Source organism: Oryctolagus cuniculus, chromosome 19 (genome assembly GCF_051225735.1).
Source record: "Oryctolagus cuniculus isolate XC-2025 breed Fujian yellow rabbit chromosome 19, ASM5122573v1, whole genome shotgun sequence".
Lineage (NCBI taxonomy): Eukaryota > Metazoa > Chordata > Mammalia > Lagomorpha > Leporidae > Oryctolagus > Oryctolagus cuniculus.
In genome coordinates this window covers 61,195,853-61,220,422 of record NC_142885.1, presented here as the reverse complement: position 1 = coordinate 61,220,422, position 24,570 = coordinate 61,195,853, and the positions used below count along the sequence as shown (strand labels likewise).

General features: G+C 48.8%; 1 protein-coding gene across 3 annotated transcripts in view; it reads left to right on the top strand.

The window, feature by feature from the left end:
• Positions 1–24,570, top strand: part of SHISA9 (shisa family member 9) — a 346,359-nt gene that overhangs the window by 290,290 nt on the left and 31,499 nt on the right. Inside the window, exon 4 of one of the 3 annotated variants that reach the window (XM_002711757.6) lies at positions 7,925–7,972. The exons of the other annotated variants lie outside the window; for them this stretch is intronic. Coding sequence (XP_002711803.1) covers positions 7,925–7,972 — 48 coding nt within the window. The remainder of the gene's footprint in view (positions 1–7,924; positions 7,973–24,570) is intronic. 3 annotated transcript variants of the gene reach the window in all.

The following is a 24,570-nucleotide window of genomic DNA, read 5'->3' as shown; positions in this document are numbered from 1 at the left end:
ACCCTTTCTTTACAAGGCACAGTTGTCATCCCAGCTGCCAGATTCTGAAACTGACGCTCACGGGGGCTCATTTAATTTGCTTCAACGCAATCAGCACGGCCGAGGAAGCTGGGAACTGACCTGTGTTGTCATCACTCCAGAACCCAAGCTCCCAACACTGCCATTGCCCTTTGGTCCCTTCCCCATTCATGCATGAGGATGGCTGTGACTGGGCCCCGATGGTGGCCAAGACTCTTGAACGATCGGCCACTGGTTGCAATCAACCGACATGCCACAGTTAGCGAGTCCCGATTCTTGGTTGGCGGTGGCACCCTCAGGTTCTCCTAAGCCAGCTGTCTGACACGTGGATGCATGTTTATACAGCCACCCAGAAAGCAGGGAAACACACCTACATCCAGTTCCCACCCTAGGGAATTTGGTTGAACTGGCTGGGGCTGAGGTTCAGACTTGGCCATTTTTTTTTTCCTTTTTTGACAGGCAGAGTGGACAGTGAGAGAGACAGAGAGAAAGGTCTTCCTTTGCCGTTGGTCCACCCTCCAATGGCCGCCGCGGCCGGCGCACCGCGCTGATCCGATGGCAGGAGCCAGGTGCTTCTCCTGGTCTCCCATGGGGTGTAGGGCCCAAGCACTTGGGCCATCCTCCACTGCACTCCCTGGCCACAGCAGAGAGCTGGCCTGGAAGAGGGGCAACCGGGACAGAATCCGGCGCCCCAACCAGGACTAGAACCTAGTGTGCTGGTGCCACAAGGCTGAGGATTAGTCTGTTGAGCCGCAGCACTGGCCCAGACTTGGCCATTTTTAAGCAGCTTTCTATGACGTCTCCGGCTGAAGCCAGAACTGAGCGCCATTGATCTAAGCAGCAGCCCAGTATCCAGGAAAACCAAATCCCATCTTCAGTGCTTGCTCTCGGCTTTCTCTTCTAAGTTCCTCCCTGGCTCTCTACCATCTCGTGTCTTTTGAACAGGGTGGACTTCCTCTTGCCGCGTGACCATGTCCTTGGAGTTCCGTTTTTCCTCCCTGTCTCAAAGGAGAAATTGTCTACCAGTGTCTCCACTGAACCCTCCCTTCCCCTGAGTTTATGACTTGGGCATCTAGGAGAAGCCAGACAGTTTTAGGGTCAAATCCTGGCCCTAATCTTTCCTCTCTGTCACAGAGTTCACTCTGGGTGAGAGTCTGTTTTATTGGAAGAAGTTCTCTCTTTTTTTTAAGCTATGTGTCAGGCATTTATTTATTCCTAGATGATAACAGTTTCTGGAAAACTGGAACAAGCAGAGAACGGCAGAGATTTTTCTCTTATCAACTTCGGGGCAACACTGAGCCCTTCTGTAGGCCTCAGTCTTCCAATCTGTAAAATGGGCATAAAGTGCCTGTGCGGCTACAATGAGATGACTCCTATTGTGGACCACTAGAGAATATCCCTCGCATGTATGCTAGTCACCTCCCTTCCTGAGCGTCCCACTGTCTTTTTACCTCCTGAGTTCCCTCTCATAACCTACTCAGATCTCTGGGGAGGATCTTCTTAAATGTCTTTAAAAATTCTCTGCTCAGATCGACTCTCGGGAGTCCCAGAATAATGCAACAATTCTCTTTGGGTGAGCTTCCAATTCACTGGGAAAGATCCTTCTGTTCTTGGACCATGCATACAATTTATTTATTTATTCCCACTTTGGGTTCCTGGAAAACCCTGGATGGAGGACCTCAAAGATTTTCTTTAATTATCAACATCTCAACCTCTTTCCTTCCCCTGCTTTCAAATCCCTCATTAGAGATGAGATGGGAGGTGGCTGATTTGATTCCAGCATGAAATATCCCACTTCCGCTAGAAACCGACATCAGATTCCAAAGCATAGACACAGTCACGCGTCTAGCATGCTGGTGGCAACTGCAGCTTACAAGCCTCAGGTTCACAAACAAGCATGGTGGCTCCTCACGGAGGGCCAGGTGCATGCTGGGTGGTTAGTGTTTGTGCCACAGAGGTCTGTCTTTGGGGATTCACATTCCCCAATCTCCTAGGACTTCTAGATGCAATTGCTGAAAGATTGAGCCAAACTTACGTGCCCAAAGAAGCAGGTTGTACAGACTGGCAATGCAAGAGCGTGCTTCATGTTGAATTCCTGTGCCCACTGGAAGCCTCGCTGTACACCCTCCCCCAACCATGGCTTCCTTCTTTCCATGCTGAGTGTTTGTACAGCATTTTGAAATATATTCAGGCTTTCCAGAGAGGGCTGAGGGCTGCTGCCTAGGAGAGCAGGTGCACAGGCATCTTTGCTGCTATAACTGGTATAACATATCGTCTCCTGTCTGGGCTTGCAGGGAGGTGATAAACAGCACGTGCTGTTACGTTTGATTCTTCCTTCGGCGTAAAAGCTCAGCCCAGCTGTCTTGTTATTTTAGAACTGACCACACTTTCCTGTACAAAGTGTGGTCCTCAGCTCCTACCTCTAGATTTTTGGAAATTCCAACAGAGCTCCTTGACTGTGCCTGGGATTTACGTGGGCCTCCCTCATTGACATCAAAAATGTCTGCAGAGCCTTTGAAATTAAATCTGCAGTGTGAAAATGTGTTTGCCACTCTTTGAGTAATGATTTCTTCCACAAATCAGGAGTTCCTGAAATGTTTGTAGGATGAAGGAATACCCTTTTCATTAAAAAGAATCAAAAGACAGCTTGGTTGCAAGGGAGTTCCCTTCTGTTCTCTAGAAAACTATAAAGGAGCTCCCTGGAGAACCCTTCCTGGCTCTGTGTGTTGTTGCTGTGCCTGTCTCCTCCATCCTTCTTCTTGACTGTTGTGAGCGTTCACAGGGCTTCCTGTGCATCTCAGGTGGTCTTGTGAGTCTCCAGTGAGAAGAAGCCCCATTTGGAGGATTACTTAACTCAATGGGTTACTCAGGAGTCCAGTATCTGCTTGCATAAATGAAATGCTAATCCCATAATAAATGTTCTTTCAAGGGTTCTTTATTAAGGCGTAATGTGATCATGGTGTGAATGATGGAATGCATTTCATTAGTGAAATCATTACCACCCGGGAGAGGAGTTGTTTAAAAAATGGTTTGCTGTTGAAAGCTCTGCAACCTCTGATAACCAGACTCATTTTCTAAAATTAAGCCAAGAAGGGGGGAGGGTGAGACGTCCTTTAGGGTTAACTGTTGAGTTCAAAAATCACTCCAGAAAATGAATTTCTCATGGAGCTCTTCATATCCTGAACATCAGGTGGGTAATCAGAGGCCGCACCTCCGCCCAAGCTCTCAGCTTCTTAGCTGCACGGCCCTGAACGGGTCACGGAAACTTGGATTTCAGCTGCTGGTTGTGAAAACTGAGGGGCTGGGATCTGTGGTCTCCGAGTTCCATTCTAATTTTAAAATTAGAAAATTAAGTAACTCCATTCATTCTAGTTATTAGAAGCCCTGTGGGCTGTTCAACATGTCCCACACATTCAGTGCCGACTGGGTGGGGGAGGATGTGGGAGAGGGTGGGTAACCTTTGGTCATCCCTGAGACACATCCTCCCCAAACCTGCCTGCCTTTCCGTTCGACTTTTGTTTGCTTTTTGAAATCGCCCTCATTCATGTCTAAGGGGAGCCCTTTTCTGTCTACCACTCAGGGATTTGGGCACGTTCTATCTGGTCATGTATAGCAGGGGGCTATACAGTCATCTCTTCCCTTAGGGTTTGCTGCCAGCTGTTGCTAAAACATCAACACATGCTAGGGTAATGCCAGACTCTGGGTCAGAAGGGGTGGTGGAGCTGTTCCCTCCCCCCTCCCTCCCTCTCCCTCTCCCTTCCCTCTCCCTTCCCTCTCCCTTCCCTCTCCCTTTCCCACCCCCTTTCCCACCCCTCCTTCCCTCCCTTCTTCCTTCTCCCTCCTTTTCCCTTCCCCCTCACCTTCCCTCCCCTCTCCCTCCCTCCTCCCTCCCTCTTCCCTCCTCCCTCCCCCCTCCCTCTTCCCTCCTCCCTCTCTCCTTCCCTCCCCTCCTTCCCTCCCCCCTCCTCCCCTACCTTCCCTCCCCCTCTCTTCCCCCTCCTCCCTCCCTTCTTCCCTCCCTCCCTCTCCCTCCTCCCTCCCTCCCTCCCTCCATTCCTCCCTCCTTCCCTCTTCCTCCCCCTCCCTTCCCTCCCTCTCCCTCCCTCCCCCTCCCTTCCCTCCCCCCTCCTTCCCCCTCCCTCCCTCCTTCCTTCTCCACTCCCCCCCTCCCTCCTTTCCCCAGCATCCCGTCTGGCGTCCCTTGGTTGTAGGTCTCATGTGGACAAAGTCAGTCCCATTTGGCAGTGTCTCTCCAAGAGCCAGCTCACCGTGGGGCACTTAGTGAGTGCTCTCAACACTGCTCTGTGAAACCGGTAAACAATACCACATGGCAGGCACCACAGCAGGTCAGGGGCTCAAGATGATCAGTTAGATGGCAGAGTGCAGCATGGGCTCTGGAACTGCTCAGAAGAGAGCTCAAGACCTCACTCAGACATGTATCAAAGAATTTCAGAAACACCCTCCTCAGGTCTCAGTTTTACCATCTGTAAAATGGGTATAGTAAGGATACCCAGCTGCTGACTTGGAAGATTCAATCACAGAGTGCAGGTAAATTTCTTAGCTTGGCATGGTCAGCCCTCTGTAAACAGTGGAGCATACTCAACTCTCCAGACCAGAATGCTTTGCTGCTTGTGTTCTTCCTCTAGTCTCCAAGACACACTGGTATCTTGATGAGCATGTAGGTCCCCAGGTTTCCTTTTAAGGGGGAAGAGAACTGGACCCATATCCTTCATCCAGTTTGGTGGGAAAGACATACATCAACATTAACTCATGTGAGGGAGCTGGTAAAACAAGCAAGCAAGTGAACAACAAATGGCTTTTCTGATCTGTCTTAAGGACTAGCAAAGAGTCGTCCACAGCCTCTTCACTCCCCGTCGATAGTCTGGACAGTGAAGGTCGGTGCCCAGACAAATGGGGACTACAACCTGTCTCAAAACCCAGAAACACCCAACAGTTAGCCTCACCCACCTGACTGATCCTGGGGCTGAAATACGGGTTTAAGCATTTTGGAAACATTTTCCACCAAGGCTGAAGTCTTGGGATAAACTGAACCAAATGTGACTCGGAGATTCAGTTATGCACACAAGTTTCCTGGTCCCAGGGCCCCATTTGATGGGCAGTTACTGTGTGATAGGTCAAGGTTTGCAAGCCAGAGGTGAATGAGCAGGATCCTTAGGGATCACCTGATGGCTTAGAAAGGGGCGACTCCAGCTTCCAGAACTGGGAAAAGGCTGCCCTTTTGTGTGATTCCTACTGGACCTGGAGAAAAAGGCTGCTTGCCCATTGGCATTCGTCTCCAACGCTCCCTCTGGATGTCTGAGAGTTGAGTGCCTCAGCTCCCAAGGGTTCCTGTCCGTGTGCCTGTAGATGGCCCTGTGTGACCTAGGCCCCCAGTATCAGAAGGAGACAGGCTGTTACAGCGTCACTGCTACAATGCTGTGTGCCTTCAGTTGTGATTCAGAATTTGGATTTTTCAGAAAATATTTTCTCTGTCGCCGTTTGACAGATGATTGACTATTTTGCCAGCATCGCATAACATTTTCCAATTACACTTTTTAAAGCCACAGCAACAGGTGCACTGGGAAGTGGTGGGGGTTCCCTTCCTGCTCTTGCTGCAGGAGTCTCATGTGAGAACCCTAACAGATGCATGAGGTTCATGGCCTTGGACTGACCTCTACTAGTTTATTTGAAGAAAAAAAATAGGGCATAAAAGGAGATGATCTCACTGAACCCCAAATAGCACACCTCTGAGGGAGCGATCAGGTATGCAGAAGGGGAGACCAAGGTTCAGTGTGGTTGTAACTGCCGCGTGCTTCCAGTAAATGCTGGAGACAAGGCTCCTCTCCAGGATTTCCTGATTAGGATTCCTGTTCTCCCCGTGACCCAGCACTGCCTTCTGCTGAGGGATTTCAGGAAGACAAAGGTGGGGGAGGCCCAGTCCGCCTCCTCAAGGGAAGCCTTAGAAAGATATTAGCTCTTTGTCTTTGTTTGAAGGTAAAATTTCCCCAGGACGCTGTGTAGAATTCAGACCTCACACATGAGAACTCTTCAAAAAAGTGTGTGGAGAATGGGATTAAGAGAGAAATTTATTTTGGTGCAAAAACATTCCTGCAGAGTGTTTGCATGCTGTTCATCTTCACGATGGGCCTTTTCCATAACTTCCTGAAGACCTCTCATCTTGAGGTGCCCTGTAGTTAGCGTGCGATCTACACCCAGGAAAATACACAGATCCTAATTCTGCAGTAGTATAACTGCTAAGCAATTGCTTACACGTGGGTAACCACGCCTGAATGAATGTTACAATGCTGTCCTCACGCTCCCATCCTTTGAATCCCTTAGGTGAATTTTGCACCCCTGAGATGTGCGTCTAATGCTGACTTGTGCCACCAAAGGCATAGCGGGGCCTTAACTCACATGGGGGTACCCTGAGGTCCCTTACTCTTGATGGGTTTATGAAAGAGACCTTGTCCCTGACTCCTCATCAGAGCTAAGCTCCTTCCCAGGTACAGGGGACAAATCCTGCTCCTGCCTTCAAGGCAGACAGCAGTGACTGGTTTTATCTGGGGCTAAGGGGGCATCCTTGGAGCCAGTGACTCAGTGGCGGGCCACTCTGTGTCCACTCCCACAGGAAGGTCTGGGGCTGCACCACTATTTCCAGATGACCCTGGCTCTAAGCCATCCTGCGCAGGTCCCGCTTAATTTTACCCCATCGCTCTCCCTGTCACTCCAGTTGCCTCTCTGTCGTGAGAGATGAGGGTGTGGAGTTCAGATCCACAGGGGGAATGTGGCAATTTGAGTGTCTTTGCTGCATCTCAAAGGCCATCCCCCAGTGTCTAACTGGGTCCAGATCTGTGCTCTGTAATCACGCAGATCACTCCCTGTTCCCTGCATCTCCTCCCAGCAGGCAGCCTGGTGGATCTCAAGAAATGGGTCATCAGGTGTTGAGGACCTGGTCTTTCCAAGTAGATTCCTAAGAGAGGAAAGGAGAGCTCGTAGCCTGCACTGAGTGGTCAAGCCTCCAGCCAATGGGGAGAGGAGAGGCCCCATGGGTAGGCTCGCTAGCCTTTAAGTGAAAGCCAATGTGACAGAGGGCTAAGGAGGAAAGGCTGGACATAGCCAGGGTCCTTTTCTTCTCCCTTGTTTTATGCACGGCGCCGTGGTACACTACTCATAGTTCTGTATTCCCCGGGGCTCCTCAGTACATCTGAAATGGAATCAATTTGGAGAAACTGATTTTTAACAAAAATTCCAAGCACACAGCTGCCCTGTCAAGCAATGCATTAGCTGTTCCTGGATTCTCAATAACACACTTGATTCTTTCAGCGTTTGAGGGAGCTTCTAGGTGAAGAAATCACAATCGTTCATTCACTCAACAGTGTTTTCCAAACAAAGACCAGGTGCCAGGCGCCATGGTGAGGTGGGCCCTGCCCAGCCCAGCACTTAGAGTGACAGCTAGCAGAGCCTGTCCTGAGCTGGAACCTGGAATACTGCACCCGCCCTCAGGGAGGGGCTCAGAAGTCATCCCTCGCCACCAGAGTGTGGTCATTAGCCAGTGTGGCCTCAGGGAACTCAAATTTTCCTTTTCTTCCTTAGCAGGTGGAAATTTTAGAGCCTGATTGACTGCTTAAGGATTCTCTCTGCCTTATGTAACTGAGACTATCTAGGCCTTTTTTCAGGGGATTCTTTTGATCTTCCTAAGGTGTTAACTTGAGATTGCTTCAGGGCCTTGCAGAAACAGGTGCTTCTGTGGTGGCATGTGCACACTGGGCTCCCCTCCCTGCTCTGGGGTCCCCTGAGACCTGCCCCCACCCCCCCATCAGAGGCTGCAGCTGGGCGGCCAGCAGCTCCTGGGTGTGACACGGGACTCGCAAAACACATCAGCATCTCTCCATTGTTATTTTTTTAGGGAGTTCTGAGGGTGACTGGACAGTGGCGACACTTAAGTCACCGAAAGGTATCGTATGGCTCTTCCTAGCTCTTTTGTCCAGGTGTTGTGGAGTTTAATATTAAATGACCAAGGGACAGGAAGTCCTGGCGTCTGTGTGTGACACAGTGCACACGTGTGTCCGCCGTGCGTGGCAGCTGTAAGTCTGTCCAAGTTCCAGTTGTGGGTGTTGTGTGTGGCGTGGACTTGGGTGTGCTGTGTCTTTTCTTGGGGCAATTGTTGGACAATGTGCTCCCCTTTGCTTCCCAGTATTTGTTACCGGAAATTAAATGCCAGCCTGAGAGACCATCCCAGGTAAGACATCCAATAAATGTTTTGTTCTCAGAAAACTACAAAGGCAAAACGACAAGACACAAGGTACATGGATACAGGGGAAGAACACAGCCTCTGAAGGGGAGAGAAACACAATCCAGTTATCGGCTAAGGGTTTGGGGGGTGATTAGTTGTCTGGGAAAGTGAGCACCACTTCCACCTTCCCCAAGGCAGCATGGGGAGCAACAATGGCGAAGGAGTGAACTCACTGGGTGACCAGGCAGAGGAGCAGAATAAGGAATGTGTTGGCTTCTCACCATGTGCCAGAACGCTAGGCATGTAGAATCATTTCATCATTTAATTCTCCAGAGATCCAGCTGTGTGTGAGGGCATCGTGGTGTCCACTTGGAGCTGAGGTTGTGGGGTCTGAACCAGCTGGAGTTGTACTTGTCTAAAATCTTCTCCCTGCTACGTGGTAGAGCTGCAGTTGGAACCCATGTCTCTAATGCCTGAGCCACTGCCCTGTTGGGGACATCTCTTTGCAGAATACACCAGAAATGAATGCTGTGGTTTTTTCTTCATTCCTTATGTGCTGTTGGAGTTGGTGGGGGGAAGGATGTGGATGACCCAGGGAGGTAAGGGTAGAACTCGTAAATGACCTTGAACTTGGTGCAGGGCTGTGGGCAGGGTAGTGTCATGATCATTGTTGCCTTCTCCAAAGGTACTTCCAACCTCTAAATGGAGACTGGCTTTGGGGAGGGTGGACTGGAACTGGGACCACCTCCAGGAGCTGGTGCACGATGACCTGCACCGAGGTGGGAAGTGGATGGAGAGGCTGCCAGAAGCGTTGGAGGAGTGGACGTGAGTGGAGGGGGGACTGGTGGTTCTCATGCTGGAGCCACGTGGGGGTGCGTCAGCATCACCGGAGTCCTGTGCCCCACCCAGGAGTTTCTGAGACTTGGGGAGCTGAGCTGCTAGCAGGTGTCCAGGTGATGCCGTTCTGCTGTGCTGGGGACCACACTTTGAGGACCACTGCTGAGAGGACTCTCGCTGAGGCCTTAAGACCCTCTCCTTCGGTCTCCAGGTATCTCTGAAGGTTGGAGGTTCTGAAAGGAGAGTTTGACCGGGGCCCCAGAGACTGGGCTGTGTGAAAGAGAAATCAGATCCGTGTGCATAATGAGAATCCCGATTCCCAGTTGTTGCCTGGAGAGAGACAGAATTTTGGGTCTTGTGTTAGAAAATAACTGCCCACATGTCAAAGTCCATTTTTAGAAATGTGCACAATTTGGAACATGCCAGACCTACTAATTTGAGGCATAAACTTGTTTTCCCCTCCCCTGTGAAAAACAAAGCCATTATGATCCTGTGACAGCACTTGGAGGCGGCCTGCATCCCAGTCCTTGCACCAACTTGTTGTTGTCTGATGCGTTTAGAAATATTTCAGGACAGGTCAAAGCAAGGTCTTGGGATCTGTGAACTTCACCTGGCCTGCTAAATACACATTTATTTATGCTGCATTGCCTGGGGAAGGAACAGGGTCCCTGGGTTCTGCTGGGGTCACTAGTCTTTTCCTAGTGTTTGATACTCTACTCCCAGACTCAAGAGTCTATATGTGATAGGGTAACAAGGTTGGAAAGTTTGTCTGAGGGTACTTCAGAAAGTTCATGGAAGTGTGGGCCTTTGGCCTAACAGCTAAGACACCTGCATCTCACATCAGAGTGCATGGGTTCAAGTCCTGGCTCTGCTCCCAAGTCCAGCCGACTGCTAATGTTCACTCTATAGGCTGCAGATTAATGTTCAAGTAGCTGGATCCCTGCCACCCACCTGGGGGACCAGGGTTAAGTTTCTGGCTCCACACGTTGGTGTAGACATTTGGGCGAGTGACTCAGTAGATGTCTGTCTCTCTGTCATACAAATAAAGATAAATTTTAAAAATTTGGACTTCATAAATAATTGAATGAGAAAATTATTTTAGTGCAAAAAGAAATCTTGTCAAAAATCAATTTTGTCTTCCCTAATCCTGCTGTCCACATTCTGCTACCTTCTTAAAGCAGTGAGGGAGGTGCCATGGTCTTAGCCTCAGACCTGGAGTCCAGTCCTGGCCCCCTCACTTGTCACCTTCAGTAACAACTCACGCAACCCCTCTGAGATTCCATTTTCTGACCTGCAAAGTGGGGACAAGCCTATCACCCTCCTCTTGGGCTGTTGCAAAGATGAGATGAGATGACAGATAGGACGTGTGTCCGCCTACCCAGCAAACACATGCAGGCTGATACTTCATTACTACTATTACTAGTAATAATAGTAGCAGGTGAGAAAAACATGGGGCTCTGCCATAGCCCGTAGTAATAAAAACTGTCACGTTGCATTGACCCATCATCTCGCCAACACTCTTGACATCTGCTCTGTGTTTGCTTAAAGTAAAGCAGTTATCATCCTAACCTCCAGTGGCACAGATGCTACCCGAGCCCCTCTAGGGGACATAGACTTGAGTAGATAAGCGGGGTGTTACCTGAGGACGCTGGATGATGAAGGGGCTGCTGTGAAGGAGAAAGGACAAGTTTCCTGCTGCCACCTGCATTGACCATGGCTGACTTTGTAGAAGAATCGTATGGGCAAGGACAGGAAATGACGGACATCAGGACAGGTTGCCCTATCCCTGTTTATTACCTGAACGTCCCACGCAGGGCGCCCTCTAGTGGTGGTTGATGTGGCTCCACCCGTTCTCAGCCTTGGGAACACCTGTTCTGCTTGTTTAAACCCACCAGGGCAGACGCAGCCTCAGGCCCGGTAGACCATCCCAATTAATGTCAGTCAGGTCCCTGGGGATCTGTTTATCTTCCAAAACGGATGTGAGTGTGTCCTGTCCCTTGTCCAGGATCACATCGAAGCTCTGAACTTGGGGGAAACGGGATAGGGCTGAGATTTCATCGCACTGGTTCTGGCTGGAATCAAGCTGTGTGCTCTTGGCCCAGCCTCTCACATGCCTTGGATCTCCACTCTTGCCATTACTAAGAGAGAGGCAATCAAAGTGTCCTGTCTCCAGTCGTCAGGGCAATGTCTTAGTGTACGACTTCATATATAATCCGTGCTACAAACGTGTAAAATAACCTAGTATTCCCAAAGTCTCCATTCACCTCTAGTTAGAGATAAGTTTTAGTCATTATGAAGGAGTCTTTCAGAAAGAAATTCACTTTACTCATCCTTTCTGCATTTTAAGGGGAAGGAGGGAGGGAGAGAAAGAAAGAGAGAGCGCTCTCACATCTGCTGGTTCACTCCCCTAATTTCCCCAACAACAAGGACTGGGAGTGGAACCTAGATTGTCTGATATGGAATGTGGGCATCTCTCTTTTTTTTTTTTTAAAGATTCATTTATTTTATTTGAAAGGAGGAGAGAGAGGAGAGAGAGGAGATGGAAGAGAGACAGGAGAGAGAGAGAGAGAGAGAGAGAGAGAGAGAGAGAGAGAGAAAATGAATATCTTCCATCTGCTAGTTCAATCTCCAAATGGCTACAATGGCCAGAGCTGGAGCAAGCCAAAGCCAGGAGCCAGGGACTCCATCCAGATCTCCCATGTGAGTGGCAGGGGCCCAAGCATTTGTCTTGTGCTATCTTCTGCTGATTTCCCAAGCACATTAGCAGGCAGCTGAATTGGAAGTAGCCCAGCCAGGACCAGAACAGGTGGCAGCTTAACTGTACCACAAGGCTGGCCCTGGGATGTAGGCACCTTAACTTGCATCTCAACCACTAGGGCAAACACCTGCCCCAGCATTTCTGGACCCCCTAAGATAACCGAGGTCTCCATCGCAGCAAGACCAGGACCTAGACCTCTAAGAGGGGCCGGTGGTCTTGATCCAGATCCCTGCAGGTGCTGGTTACAGGTGTAAACTGTGCCTCCCACTTCCAGTCTGAAGGAATTGGAAGCTCTGAGCCTGTGATCCCATTTTTTATGTTTGCTGCCTGGGTGAAGCTTATGCACACCAAAGTATAGATCTGCCTTCTCTGAGCCTCACCCTTAGGTGCAAACACAATTTGCCCTGGAATATCAGTTTTCGCTTGCCAGTTTTCCTTTCATCGTGAGCATTTTTGCTTTCTTGATGGTGATCGGAGCCAGGGCCACAGCTAACGGGTAAGAATGTTGGAAGTGGACAGTCTTGGATTTGATTTCCTGCTCTGCCACTTGTTAATGAATGGCAGAGAAATTCGGCAGCCACATTATTCAGCACCCAGGGCCTTAGATCCTTCATCTGTCACACTGGAAGAATGCCATTGCCTTGTCACTTTTTGTTAAGTAGGTTTAAATGAGACAGAGTTGGCAAAATGGCTCACTCAACGCTGAGCCCATAGTAGGTACTCAATAAACGCCCCCCCCCCTTTCCCCTAAGGAAATGGATGTAGTCCAGTGGGAACTGTTCATCCAAGAGACACAATAGGAGATAGAAATTGTGTAATAGGGTTTTGCTTCTGTAGGAGTGCGTGCATTCTACAAAGCACCCTTGGGGGGAACTCTGACCAAAAGGCAGCTTTAAATATTACTTTATGAAATATAGGATTTAGCAATTTCCTTATTTAGGTTATTGGCTTGGCAGTGAGCAGCAGGTTACAGAGCAGGTAAGGGTGGGGGGTGTTGATATGAGGTGATGTTTTTCAATAAAAACCAAATCCCACACGCTCCTGGGTTCAGCCTCTTTTGGAAAGCACACGGCAAGCACTGGAGTTCTGATGAGCTTCTCTGGGAGCCTACAGGCCCACGAGATGAACCAGGAGACAGTTTTGTGGTTTGCAGAAAATGCTGTTGCAATAAACATTTTGCTAGTTTGGGAATGCGTGCCTCTGAGGCTAAGCCCACCCTACATCATGCCCACAGCACTTAGTAAGCACTCAACAGATGAGGTTGCTACAAACACGTTGTGGAAAAATAGAGCTAAGAGATGAATTTGAGGGCTGGAGTTGTGGTTCAGTGGTTTAAGCCACTGCTGCAATATCAGCATCTCATATTGGAGTGCTGTTTTGAGTCCTGGCTGCTGCTCTTCTGATCCAGCTTCCTGATAAGGCTTCTGGGAAGGCAATGGATGATGGCCCAAGTAATTGGGCCCCTGTGACTCAAGTGGGAGACCTGGATGGAGTTCCAGTGTCCTGGTTTCAGCCTGGCCTACCCTGGGCTCTTGCAGTCATTTGAAGTGTGAACTAGTGGATAATCTCTTTTTCTCTTTCTCACTCTGTCACTCTGACTTTCAAACAAATAGACAAATCTCTTCTCTTAAAAAAAAAAAAAAAGATGAGTTTATTTTGGTGCTAACGCTTACTTTTCATAACACACATTTCCTATGAACATTTTGCAGATCCATGATACACATGGATTTCAATTTTTTTGGCACCAGAAAAGACTTATTTTTTAATCTAGTTTTCTATGAACTGTTTGAAGGATCTTCATACATTTTACTGATAAATTATTAAGTGAAGCTGGGCATAGCATTTGAAGGAAATCTTATCTTTCTGGAGATGTGTTGGAAAATAGAAAACCAGCCAGATGGAAGTCAGGAGACCTATATGGTAAGCCCAGCCTTGACTAATTTTGGGGTGTTCTTGAGGTTGGCGCATAATAGACGCTGAAGTGGCCTCTCCCATAAAATTAAAACGTGGGCATCATTGATCTTTTCAGGGCTGTTTGCCTCTGTAAGTAACAACCCCAGGCTGTGCTTGAATGGATTTGCCTTGTACCTACCTTTAAGCAAATCACCATGGAGAAGGCAATGAAACGGGTTGTTTGCAGTAACTGGGGAATTGCTGGGGTTTGGGGAGGTGGAGGGGTAGATCACGCAAAACCATCTGGATTGAGGATAGGAGAAAAGTGGATCCCCTGAAAACCAGGAGCTCCTCCTGGAAGTGGGGTAAGTGCGTGACTGGTATTTGTCTCAGTCATTTGTTGCCATGACAACACTAACACCTGACCTCAAATCTCATGGCATAAAAATTGATGGAGCTCAGCATTTAGATCAAGAGTCTATTTGTCTGTGATTTATGCTGCTGGCGGCAGTGGGGGGTGGGATTTTTGCACTCCCAGTTGGGTGTGTCTGGGAGGGGGCAGGGCGTCGGCTGATCTAGGCAGTTCTCCACTGGGAAGACTGGCATAACTTGGCCATGATCCCCATTTCTCATTCTCAGCGAGGGAGCCCAGATGCATCCTCCTGATGGTGGCAGAAGTGCAAGGGGGCACCTCAACACCAGCGTGCCCTTCTCAGGCCCTGTGTCTGTCGTGTCTGCTGGCATCATGAGTCTCAAGGATGAAGTCAGAATCCTCCTTTTGCATTTCCTGGAGAAGTTCCAAAGTCACGCGGAAAAGAGGTTGGATGTAGAGGTCGGCAAAGAATAGGCGTGAGGGAGTCTTTCCTAGGCTCTGAAACCTCAGCCGTATCTACTTTGAATCAGACCCTGGAAGCTACAGCAAAATAAGAGAGGGCAGGTTGGACCACTGTCTTCATTTTAGAGCTATCAATCACATACTTTATTTTTAAAATTCGATTTGTTTTTATAGATTTAATAATTTTTAACCTTTTGCCAGATTCATATTTATATATTATTCACATACTATTTTTATTGAAAATAGGGATAGTAGTGTCCCAGAAAATGGAATTCATGACAATGATCAGAAAATGAGGAAAGAAGGGCATACTATTATGTAGAAGGAATAATTCAGTGAAGACAGTATTTATAGTTAGCTGCATATCCAAAAACATGACATTGGCACTTTTTACAATTTTTTTAAAGATTTATTTATTTGAAAGGCAGAATTATAGAGAGGTAAAGGCAGAGAGAGAGAGAGAGAGAGAGAGAGAGAGAGAGAGAGAGAAAGAAAGAAAGAAAGAAAGAAAGAAAGAAAGAAAGAAAGAAAGAAAGAAAGAAAAGAAAAGAAAGAAAGAAAATAAAGAAAAGAAATAAAGAAAGAAAGGTAGGTCTTCCATCCACTAGTTCACTCTGGCAATGGCCGGAGGTGTGTGGATCTGAAGCCAGGAGCCAGGAGCTTCCTTTGGATCTCCTGGGTGGCTGCAGGGACCCAAGGACTTGGCCCATCTTCTATTGCTTTCCCAGGCACATTAGGAGGGAGCTGGATTGGAAGTGGAACAGCTAGGACTCAAACTGGCACACATATGGGATGCTGGCCCTACAGGCAGTGGCTTCACCTGCTATGCCACATCCTCAACACTTTTTTGTTTTAATGCAGATTCTTACCCTTTAATTTGTTGAATTTAAAAAATCACCAGTTGTATACAGTGTGGCTTACTGGGTGATTGATCAGAAGATAAACTGCACAATGAATTTCTGAAAAGAAATCCATGGCCAAAGCCGCCTCTCAGGGTTCAGGGAGAGGCAGAGAGTGAGCCTGCAGTTTGCAACGAGACCCTGCTGCGTGGTCAGCTGTGGCTGGCACAGGCGCCTGCCCACCTTTGTTCAACAGCTTTTCGGAAAGCAGAGGTTGCACAGCCAGGCTGCTCAAGGCGGGAGACAAAGGGCCTGAGCTTTAGAGGGCTGACAGCAGCAACAGATGCACACAGGGCTCCAGCAGCCTGGCTACAAAGCCCGCGCCAGCCCCTGTGTCTCAGTATCCTCGCCAGCAAAGGCGGCGGCACCTGCTGTTGGGAGCCCTCAGGGTGAAGACAAAAGTGGGCCAAGCTCTTGGATACCCCCTTCTGGTTTTCTGTCCTAGAGAAATGTCCTTTCAGAGAGAGAGAGAGAGAAAGAGAGAGAGAGAGAGATATTGAGAGAGAGAGAGAGAGATGGATGGATGCCCTGAACTTCGTTAGGGCCTATTTCAAATACGATTTTCTCTCCTTGGGTCTCTGCAGCAGGCACCCGAACCTGGTAGAATGAGGCTAATTCACCATAAAGACAAATCTTCTTGTCTCTTCCTTGGCCCTCTCCTGCTCTGGACGCTTGGCTTGTTTCTACCTGCTGAGACAGTCCTAGGAACCAGCTTTGCAGCATGCATTTCGAGAGAAGAGAAAAATACCTGGGTAGTCTTTCCGTAATGTGAACTGCCCTCACTTTTACTTCTTAATTCAACTTGTAAAGGAGGTAAAGTCAAACAAGCAAGACGTTAGTACTGTCCTACAGATATTACGGTTTAAGAGGAAGACATGTATTCGTCTCTGGGTGGAGGGGGAGTGGTTTCGGTTAGTGGGGCAGCTCCACTCCAAGATGCTATTCAGGGACTCAGGCTCTCCTCCTTGTCACTCTCCCTCATCACCGAGTTGCCCGTATCTGTGTTGTTCGAGTTGTTTCCTGGTGTAGCATCATTCCAGCCTAGTGGGATGCAGGGACAGAGAAAGACCCAGGGTGGACAATTTTCTTTGAGTGAGGTTAGGTTAAGTGGGAATTGGGTGTATGGCTTTGGCCGGCATTCCGTTGTGGGGAGATCAGTCACATGTCCAAGTTTAACTTACAGGAAAGCTGGGGCATCCAGTTTGGGAGGGAGTGACCATGTGCCCAAGGTAGAACAAAGCTGACCTGGAAGATGGACAGCCATCTGTTTTGACCTCTCCCAAGTAGAGATGTTCACATACGGAGCCCAGCTGTACAGTGTGTGGTGCTCCAGGCTTTTTTATACCTTGCCTTCTCCAAGCTCTGATATCGATTTTGCTATCCTCATTTCATTTTTTTTTTAAAAAGGATGTATTTACTTATTTGAAGGGCAGAGTGACAGAGAGAAACTGAAAGAAAGAGACCTTCTATCTGTTCATTCACTCCCCAAATACCCACAACAGTTTGGGCTGCACCTGGCTGAAGCCATGAAGCCTGGAGCTCCAGCCAGGTCTCCCACATGGATAGCAGGGTCCCAAGGGTCTGGGCCATCTCCTGCTGCTTTCCCAGTCACATTAGCAGGGAGGTAGATAGGAAGTGGAGCAGCTGGGACTTGAACTGGCACTTTGGCATGGGATGCTGGCATCGCAAGTGGCAGCTTAACCCGCTATACCACAGCTCTGGCCCTCTTTTTATTTTCTTTTTTTTTTAACAGGCAGAGTGGACAGTGAGAGAGAGAGAGAGACAGAGAGAAAGGTCCTCCTTTTCCGTTGGTTCACCCCCCAATGGCCGCTATGGCCAGCGCACTGCGGCCGGCACACCACGCCGATCTGAAGCCAGGAGCCTGGTCTCCCATGCGGGTACAGGGCCCAAGGACCTGGGCCATCCTCCACTGTACTCCCGGGCCACAGCAGAGAGCTGGCCTGGAAGAGGGACAACCGGGACAGAATCCGGTGCCCCGACCGGGACTAGAACCCAGTGTGCCGGCGCCGCAGGCAGAGGACCAGCCTACTGAGCCGTGGTGCCGGCCCTTTTTTACTTTCTAATAATGACAACCATTACAGCTACCATCCATTGAACACTTACTCCTAGGCAAGGACATTGGCAGTTTCCATGATACGAGGTGCTCTCTGTGAGTCTCTACAATCCTGTCAAGCCCCTGGTGCATAGACTGCATTGTTTTATTTTCAGTTTTGTGGGTAAAGCTTAGTGAGCCAGGGTGACTTGACCAAAGTCCCAAGCCTCTCGGTAAAAGAGTTGGCATTTGAACTCAGTTCCCTCTGTTTTCAAAGTTCAGACCCTTTCCTCCTTATCATAAAGAGTGTTGTACAGTCATGAAAATCACATGTGCCTATTTCCAAAATGAGTTTTATGTTGTCTGAATGTGGGGCAGTAAATTCTTCACACTCTTAGCCTCCTTCTTTGCTCTTTGCTTCGCAACAGTCCCAGGGCTCGTGCTAAAGCCTTGCTGTTCAAGATGGGTGTCTCCCAGGGCACCGAGGAGTCTGGTATAGGATTCAAAGCCAATGCCTTGGTTCTTTGTCCATATTGAGGATGATTTCTATTCTCTGCATGGCGGAGAAGGCATTGGTGGAAGCCCCAGGAAATTAAATCTTGATGAATAGTTCAAAACACAATCTTACTACCTTCCCATGGAGGAAATCATTGGGACACAACATGGAGAGCCCACTGGGGGCCACCTAAGGAGAAGACACAGGGGGAGTCCCCAGGGCGTGGCCTACCCTGGGTGGTGATGAAGAAATCTGTCTCTTCTCCACAAGTAGTACAGGGCTCCTTCTCTAACCCAACCCTGTGATAAGCTCTCTTTCAGCCTGTGATTGGCCAGTGCCCCAGCCAATGCTAGCACGCTGCAGAGAGTGCTGAGACCCTCTTGTAATGGAGTTGCCAGCTGAATGCTGGAAGCACCAAGCCTGGCTGGGAGACTTTTCCCTAGCCCCCACTGCTACCCACCCCCAGCTCTGTCCTGCTGAGGCAGGAAGATTTTTCCTGGTGGGGAAGGGAGACACAGAGAGCTGCTATCCACTGGTTCTCTCCCCAAGTGCCTGCAGCAGCTGCACCAAGGTCAGGCTGAAGCCAGGAGCCAGGGACTCCATCCAGGTCTGTTATTTGTATGGTAGGACCCAACCACCTCTCAGTGTCTGCACTGGCAGGAAGCTTCGGTTAAGAGCAAGAGCTGGGACTTGAACCCATGCATTCTTTTAGAGGATGTCTTAATAGGTGGGCCAAGCACCTGCCCCTCTCTGATGTTTTGAGCAGAAGAATTGGGAAGAAAGTTTTCCCTGCATAATTCCCTCCCCTTCCTCCTTTTCCTTAGTTTTGAAGGAAACAGACCCTTGCGAAGGAAACAATGTTCACGTTACACAGTGCAAGCAAGTGGCTAAGTTAATGGTGGCTATTGCGGCAATAAAGCCAAAAGGTAGAACTAGGTTTTCATCCATCAAATCCTGAGAGCATCGCTTGGACAAGTTGCTAAGGTCCTCTGAGCCTCCATATCCCTGCTTCTAAAATGGGCCCCATAATGACTCCTGCCTAATTAGGGCATTGCAGGTGTTACCAGGAGTCATGTCCATCTCTTATCAGAGTACCTGCCATGGAACACATCCTTAGTAAAAGTGAGTTATTACTACCTCACTTATCACTGATTGCAATGAAGGAGACCACTTCAGTACTCAGCCTTCTGCAATGTCCACTTTGTTTAACCAAACCCTGCCTCCTTCACCTCATTCATTCTACCTCCTCTGAGCTAGGACTGCTTAAGACTATCCCGTCTTCTGCAGATTTTCAGGCAAACATAAGGAGTCTCCTTGATCTGCTAGAGAAATAAGTCAGGTGCCAGCCCTTCTATCGGTTTAAAGAGCAGGCCACTGGCTGTTCTGTGATATGGAGCAGATGACCAGAAGATGAGACACCCTGTACATTTTCAGGATAGTAGAGAAAGTCATCAGACTTGAAATATCTTCAGTGGTTCCCTTCCTTCATCAGATGCATATCATCAACCTCTTCTGTTCCCTGGGCTCTGGGCACTGGGCTGGATGCAGGGGATACAGCCCTGAGCAGAACAGATACCACCTCTGCCCTCAGTGGGGCTTATACTTTAGCCAAGGGAAGCAAACAGTATGCAGCCAGCCGTCTAGGAAAGTCACTGTAGTGATACCGGCTGAGAACGTGTCAAAATAAGGGGAAGTTGTAACAGCACAGGTGGGACAGCCTCCACTGAGTCGTCAGGAGTGTTTCCTGAGAAGGAATCTCTGATCAGAGCAGCAAATGACAGAAAGGAGCGTTTTGGCCATGGGGATTGCAGGGATGAGGTCCAAAGCCTCTGAGTTGGTGAGCAGTATCTTGTGTTTGGGGAATTTGAACTGCATCCCACCAGATCCATGTCTGCTGGGAACCCCCCAGGCTATACATGGAAGTAAAGCATTTGCAGGTATAATCAAGTTAAAATAAGGGCCCAATAGATTAATGTGGGCCCTAACACAATGGCTGGTGTTCTGATAAGAGAATTTTGCACACATACACAGAGAGAGAAAGGGGCGGGGGAGGTGGAGAGGCAGAGAGAGACAGCCAGAGGCAGAGATTGAACGATGTGGCAAAAAAAGCAGTGGATGTCCAGGGTTGCTGCTAGCCATGAGAAACTAGAAGAGGCAGGAAGGTTTCCCCACGGTACCTTTCCGAGAGAGCATGGTTCTGCCGACCCCTTCAATGCAGGCTTGTGGCCACCAGAACTGTAAGAACGGATTTCTGTTAAGTCATGCGGTTTCTGCAGCTTTGTTACAGCAGCTCTAGGTTCATGATCAGTGTGGAAGAAACGAAGGTGGACAAGTCCCCTAGAATCTGGGTCACACCGACTCGGGGGACCCTGCAAAGAATTTGCACTTTGTTCTTCAGAATGAAGACCCAGGGTTCATCACTGCATTTTATCACATTCTTGAACCAAAGACAGAGACAGATGAGGAAGCTTGGGCAGGGCCCTTGCTCACCAAGGAAAATCCATCAGCTGAGACCCAAGTGAGCATGAGCTGTAGGAACCCCTCTTTAAGATATCTTTGGCCCAAGGAAAGAAGGCAGGTGGGAGGCCACCTGCCGAGACCCTCAGATGTGCAGCCTATCTTGAAAACTGGTTATTACCCCACTGCTCTCAATTTCCAGGGAAGCGAGGATCCGTCCCGCCCCGCACCTGTACAAGTGTGTGCAGCTCATTAAGAGAGAGACAGATGGAGGAAGGTACAGTTTAATTTTACAACCCCTGTTCCTTCAAGGCAATTAGGCTCATTGGAAAGAAAGCACCTTTTCTTTCATTATTCTTCTTTTTTAAATGAAGAAAAATCAAACTGGAGAGGACCTGTGTTGTTGGAAGACTCACACGTCTGTTTCTTGGTCTGCTTGTCAGCCATCTGCCCGTGCGATCCTGGGGCTGGTTAGGTTAATGCATTTATTAATGGGACTTACAAGACTGCTTGGTGTTTCTGCTGTTTCCTGCACAATGAGATTTTCAATATACTGAGACAGGGACCATGCTCCACGCAGCCAGGAGTGGCCAGCTAAGCAGTTCTATCCTCCTCATCTGGCTGCAGGCACTGTAGAAAGGGAGTGCATGAACACGCTGCTTTTTTTTTTTTTTTTTTTTTGGACAGGCAGAGTTAGAGAGAGAGACAGAGAGAAAGATCTTCCTTTTCCGTTGGTTCACCCCCCAAATGGCCGCTATGGCTGGTGCGCTGCGCCGATCTGAAGCCAGGAGCCAGGTGCTTCCTCCTGGTCTCCCATGCAGGTGCAGGGCCCAAGCACTTGGGCCATCCTCCACTGCCCTACCGGGTCACATCAGAGAGCTGGACTGGAAGAGGGGCAGCCGGGACAGAATCCGGCGCCCCAACCGGGACTAGAACCCAGTGTGCCAGTGCCACAGGTGGAGGATTAGCCTAGTGAGCTGCAGTGCTGGCTAACACTGCTTTTTGATAGGAAGGGTTTACCTGCAGAACCTGAACTACCTCCTTGTCATGGAAGCAACCTTGAAACTATGTCTTTGAAGGAAAGTCTTAAACCCCAGGCACCGAATCTGTGTGCTGCACTCCTCGGACACACTCGAGTCCCCTGCTGGGATACAGCGAGACAAATAAATGGGTGTGAATGATAGAACCTTGCCTGCAGCACATAAGATGATCTGGGGGTAATCTTCCTTTCTTCATGCCACCACTCAGACTTGCTTTCGGCTTCTCAAAGCTGCTGTGTTCGTTCCCACCTCAGCACATTTGCAAATGCTGTGGTGGATCAGCTATCTACTGCCACGTAAGAAATGATCCAGTGCTTCGTGGCTTAACATAGCGACTGTTTACCGGGTTCACCATTTCAGGTGAGCAGAGACGTCCTTCTCGTGTGGGCTCGCTGCTGCTCGGAGCCAGGCTTGTGAGCATCTCTCAGTAGCTGGCAGGTCGGTGGATGACCACGTGGTGGGGGATGACCTCAGCAGTACCCGGTGATTAATGAACTCTTGGCTGCGATGAATGTGGGTAACTGGCCCATGGGCTCCTCCAGGAGGCCAGCCTGGGATCTCTTTCCCTGGAGGCAGAGAGTTTCATGGGCCTGAGAGCTAAAGCCAGCCACAAAGCCAGACCAGGTTGAAGATGTGGGGGAAAGAACCCCGACCCTGTGGAGGCGTTTGCAGTAACGCACCGTGGCCCTTCCCTCAGCAGACCACGTGCTTCCTCCTGCACTGCTTTTCTCACTCCTCTTCACTTTCGCATCTAAGCTGAAAGAGCGCTTCCTCAAGGAAGCCCCCTTCCCAATCGGATCAAGACCCCCTTAGATACCCTCGACAAATTGGCATTCAGCAAACACAGAGGAGAGGTGGTGGCAGGAAGGGCGTGGGAAGAAAGGGCAGACCGGTTTGGATGAGTGTCTCCCTTATGCTGAGTAGGTTTCCTGGCCCAGTAAGTGCTGTTCAATTTAATCCAGTGCTTATTTCATGGGTAGTGGTTAGATGAAATGTACGTATTGAACAGGTACTGTACTCCAGGAATTTTGCAATGTTACTTATGTAATGTATTCCTCTCAATAAATGTAAGAGGAGTTGATACCACCCCCAGTTCATATCTAAGAGAGAGGAATAAGAAGTTAACGGGCATCCCTAAGGTCTCATAAACTCAGATGTATCTGACTCCAGAGCGCACAGACTTTGTGTCCATTCTACTCTTGTCCCAAGTATCAAACGCTTTCTGCTCCAGGGAGTGTCCCATACCAGGTCCACCAAGGGGCCAACTCAGGTCTGGGTGTGAAGGAGGATGTGGGTTCCCCATGTGGGACTCCATGGCATCTCTCCATGGAGCGTCTCCCTGACCTGCACTGACATGACAAGCAGCGAATGCCTCTGTGTCTCCTTTTCTCCTTAGAACATTCTTGCAAGACATCACTTATCCCAGCTGCCAGGATGATCTGCAGTCAGTTTTCTCCCTTTGTTGGAAACAGGAAGCTTTGAATGTATCCTTCACTCCAGTAAGACTGAGACTAGGCACTTTACAAAGAGGATGGGGTGAATGATTCTGGTCGTGGCTGGGTCCATCACAAGAGCAAATGAGATTTCCCACCAGGGACGACTGAGAGGAGAGCGAGAGCGGAGCTTCCTCCTCTCCTCCTGCCCTGCTGGCCTTCTCTACATTCTCATGGTGTTTTATTCATGCGTTCATCCATCAGGTGTTAACTGAGGACCTAGTATCTTCCAGGATCTAAGCTGGGCATTGATTTTGCAGTGCAGCGCAAAATCAGCCCTAGCCTTGCCCTCCTGCAAGTCTAGGGAGTGAGATAGAAAATAATGAATGGGCTGCATGGACAAGTACAAAATGGTGGCTGTGAAAATTACTATGAACAAGAGCCTACTAGGGAGGGACCCTCACCTTGCCATGCTTCCTGGGAGAGAGGGGACCCTAAGCTGGGAGGGAGATGAGGATAACACAAGCGAAGGGAGAGGCTGCTTCCCTTCGGTTCACTACAAAACCTTGCTGAGGGGCACTGTGCTAGATGCTGGGCCCCAACCTTTGGTTCTCAACACCACAGTAGAATCACTCATCACTCAAGGAACTCAAAATCTATGTGTGGGCCACATTTTTGATCTTACTAAATAGCTACAGGAGGCTCCCAGGTGTCTGCATGGAACTGGAAATCTATGTCTTTCTCCTAAAGACAGGATGATGGAGGTCTAGTCCCAGCTCTAATTTTAACTTGTGTATCTTAAGCAATCTATGATACTTCAGGAATGTGCTTCTCTTCCATGTTTAGTAGCAGACTCCACGATTCCTTTTTAAGTTTGCCAGTCTGTACCTTCAGATAGTTCTAGATTTTAGCAAGGTGGGAGGATTTTTTTTTCTTTTGAAAATTGCAGCTGTCTTGGTCACTTGCATGGAAAGGGATAGAAACTCAGCAAAACTGTGTTAATCCCATAAAGTTAATTTATGGAGTGTGGTTGAGGAGTCTGAGTGGAAGCCAGGTCTATCAGAAAGGACCTTGTGATCAACAAGTAACATCTGCCATAGACATAGAGGAAGCAAGTGGGAGATGTTTGGGTTTCCATCTTGAAACCAAAGCTTCCCATCCCAGTCTTGCAAAGGCATAAAATAATGTCCAATAGACTTCAGCTCTGTCCTGGCTCAGCCATGAGGTGTGGATAACCTCACTTAAGTCATTGCATGAGCCTAGATTTGATAGTTTCCTAATTTGTCAAGAAGCATTCATAATCTCTGCCTTTCCTACCTTCACTGTTGAAAGGATCAAAGGAGAAAAGCAACAGGGAACCTTGATGGTCTCTGTGAATTATATAAACTCACATGAGGAAGACTTGGGGATGTCAGCAGTGTGGATGGAAGAGCAGAAAATATGTCTGGTGTCCCAAGAGTTGTAAGTTCAAAAGCTTGATGTTAGGATAATGTAAATTCAAAGTGTGTTATCACAAAAGTTAAAAAGGAAGAAGGAGGGAGGGATGGATAGTAGTACTGTTATATTTTTTAAACTGTATGTGTGAAATACATGAAATCAGTCCTCTTTTTATGCATGA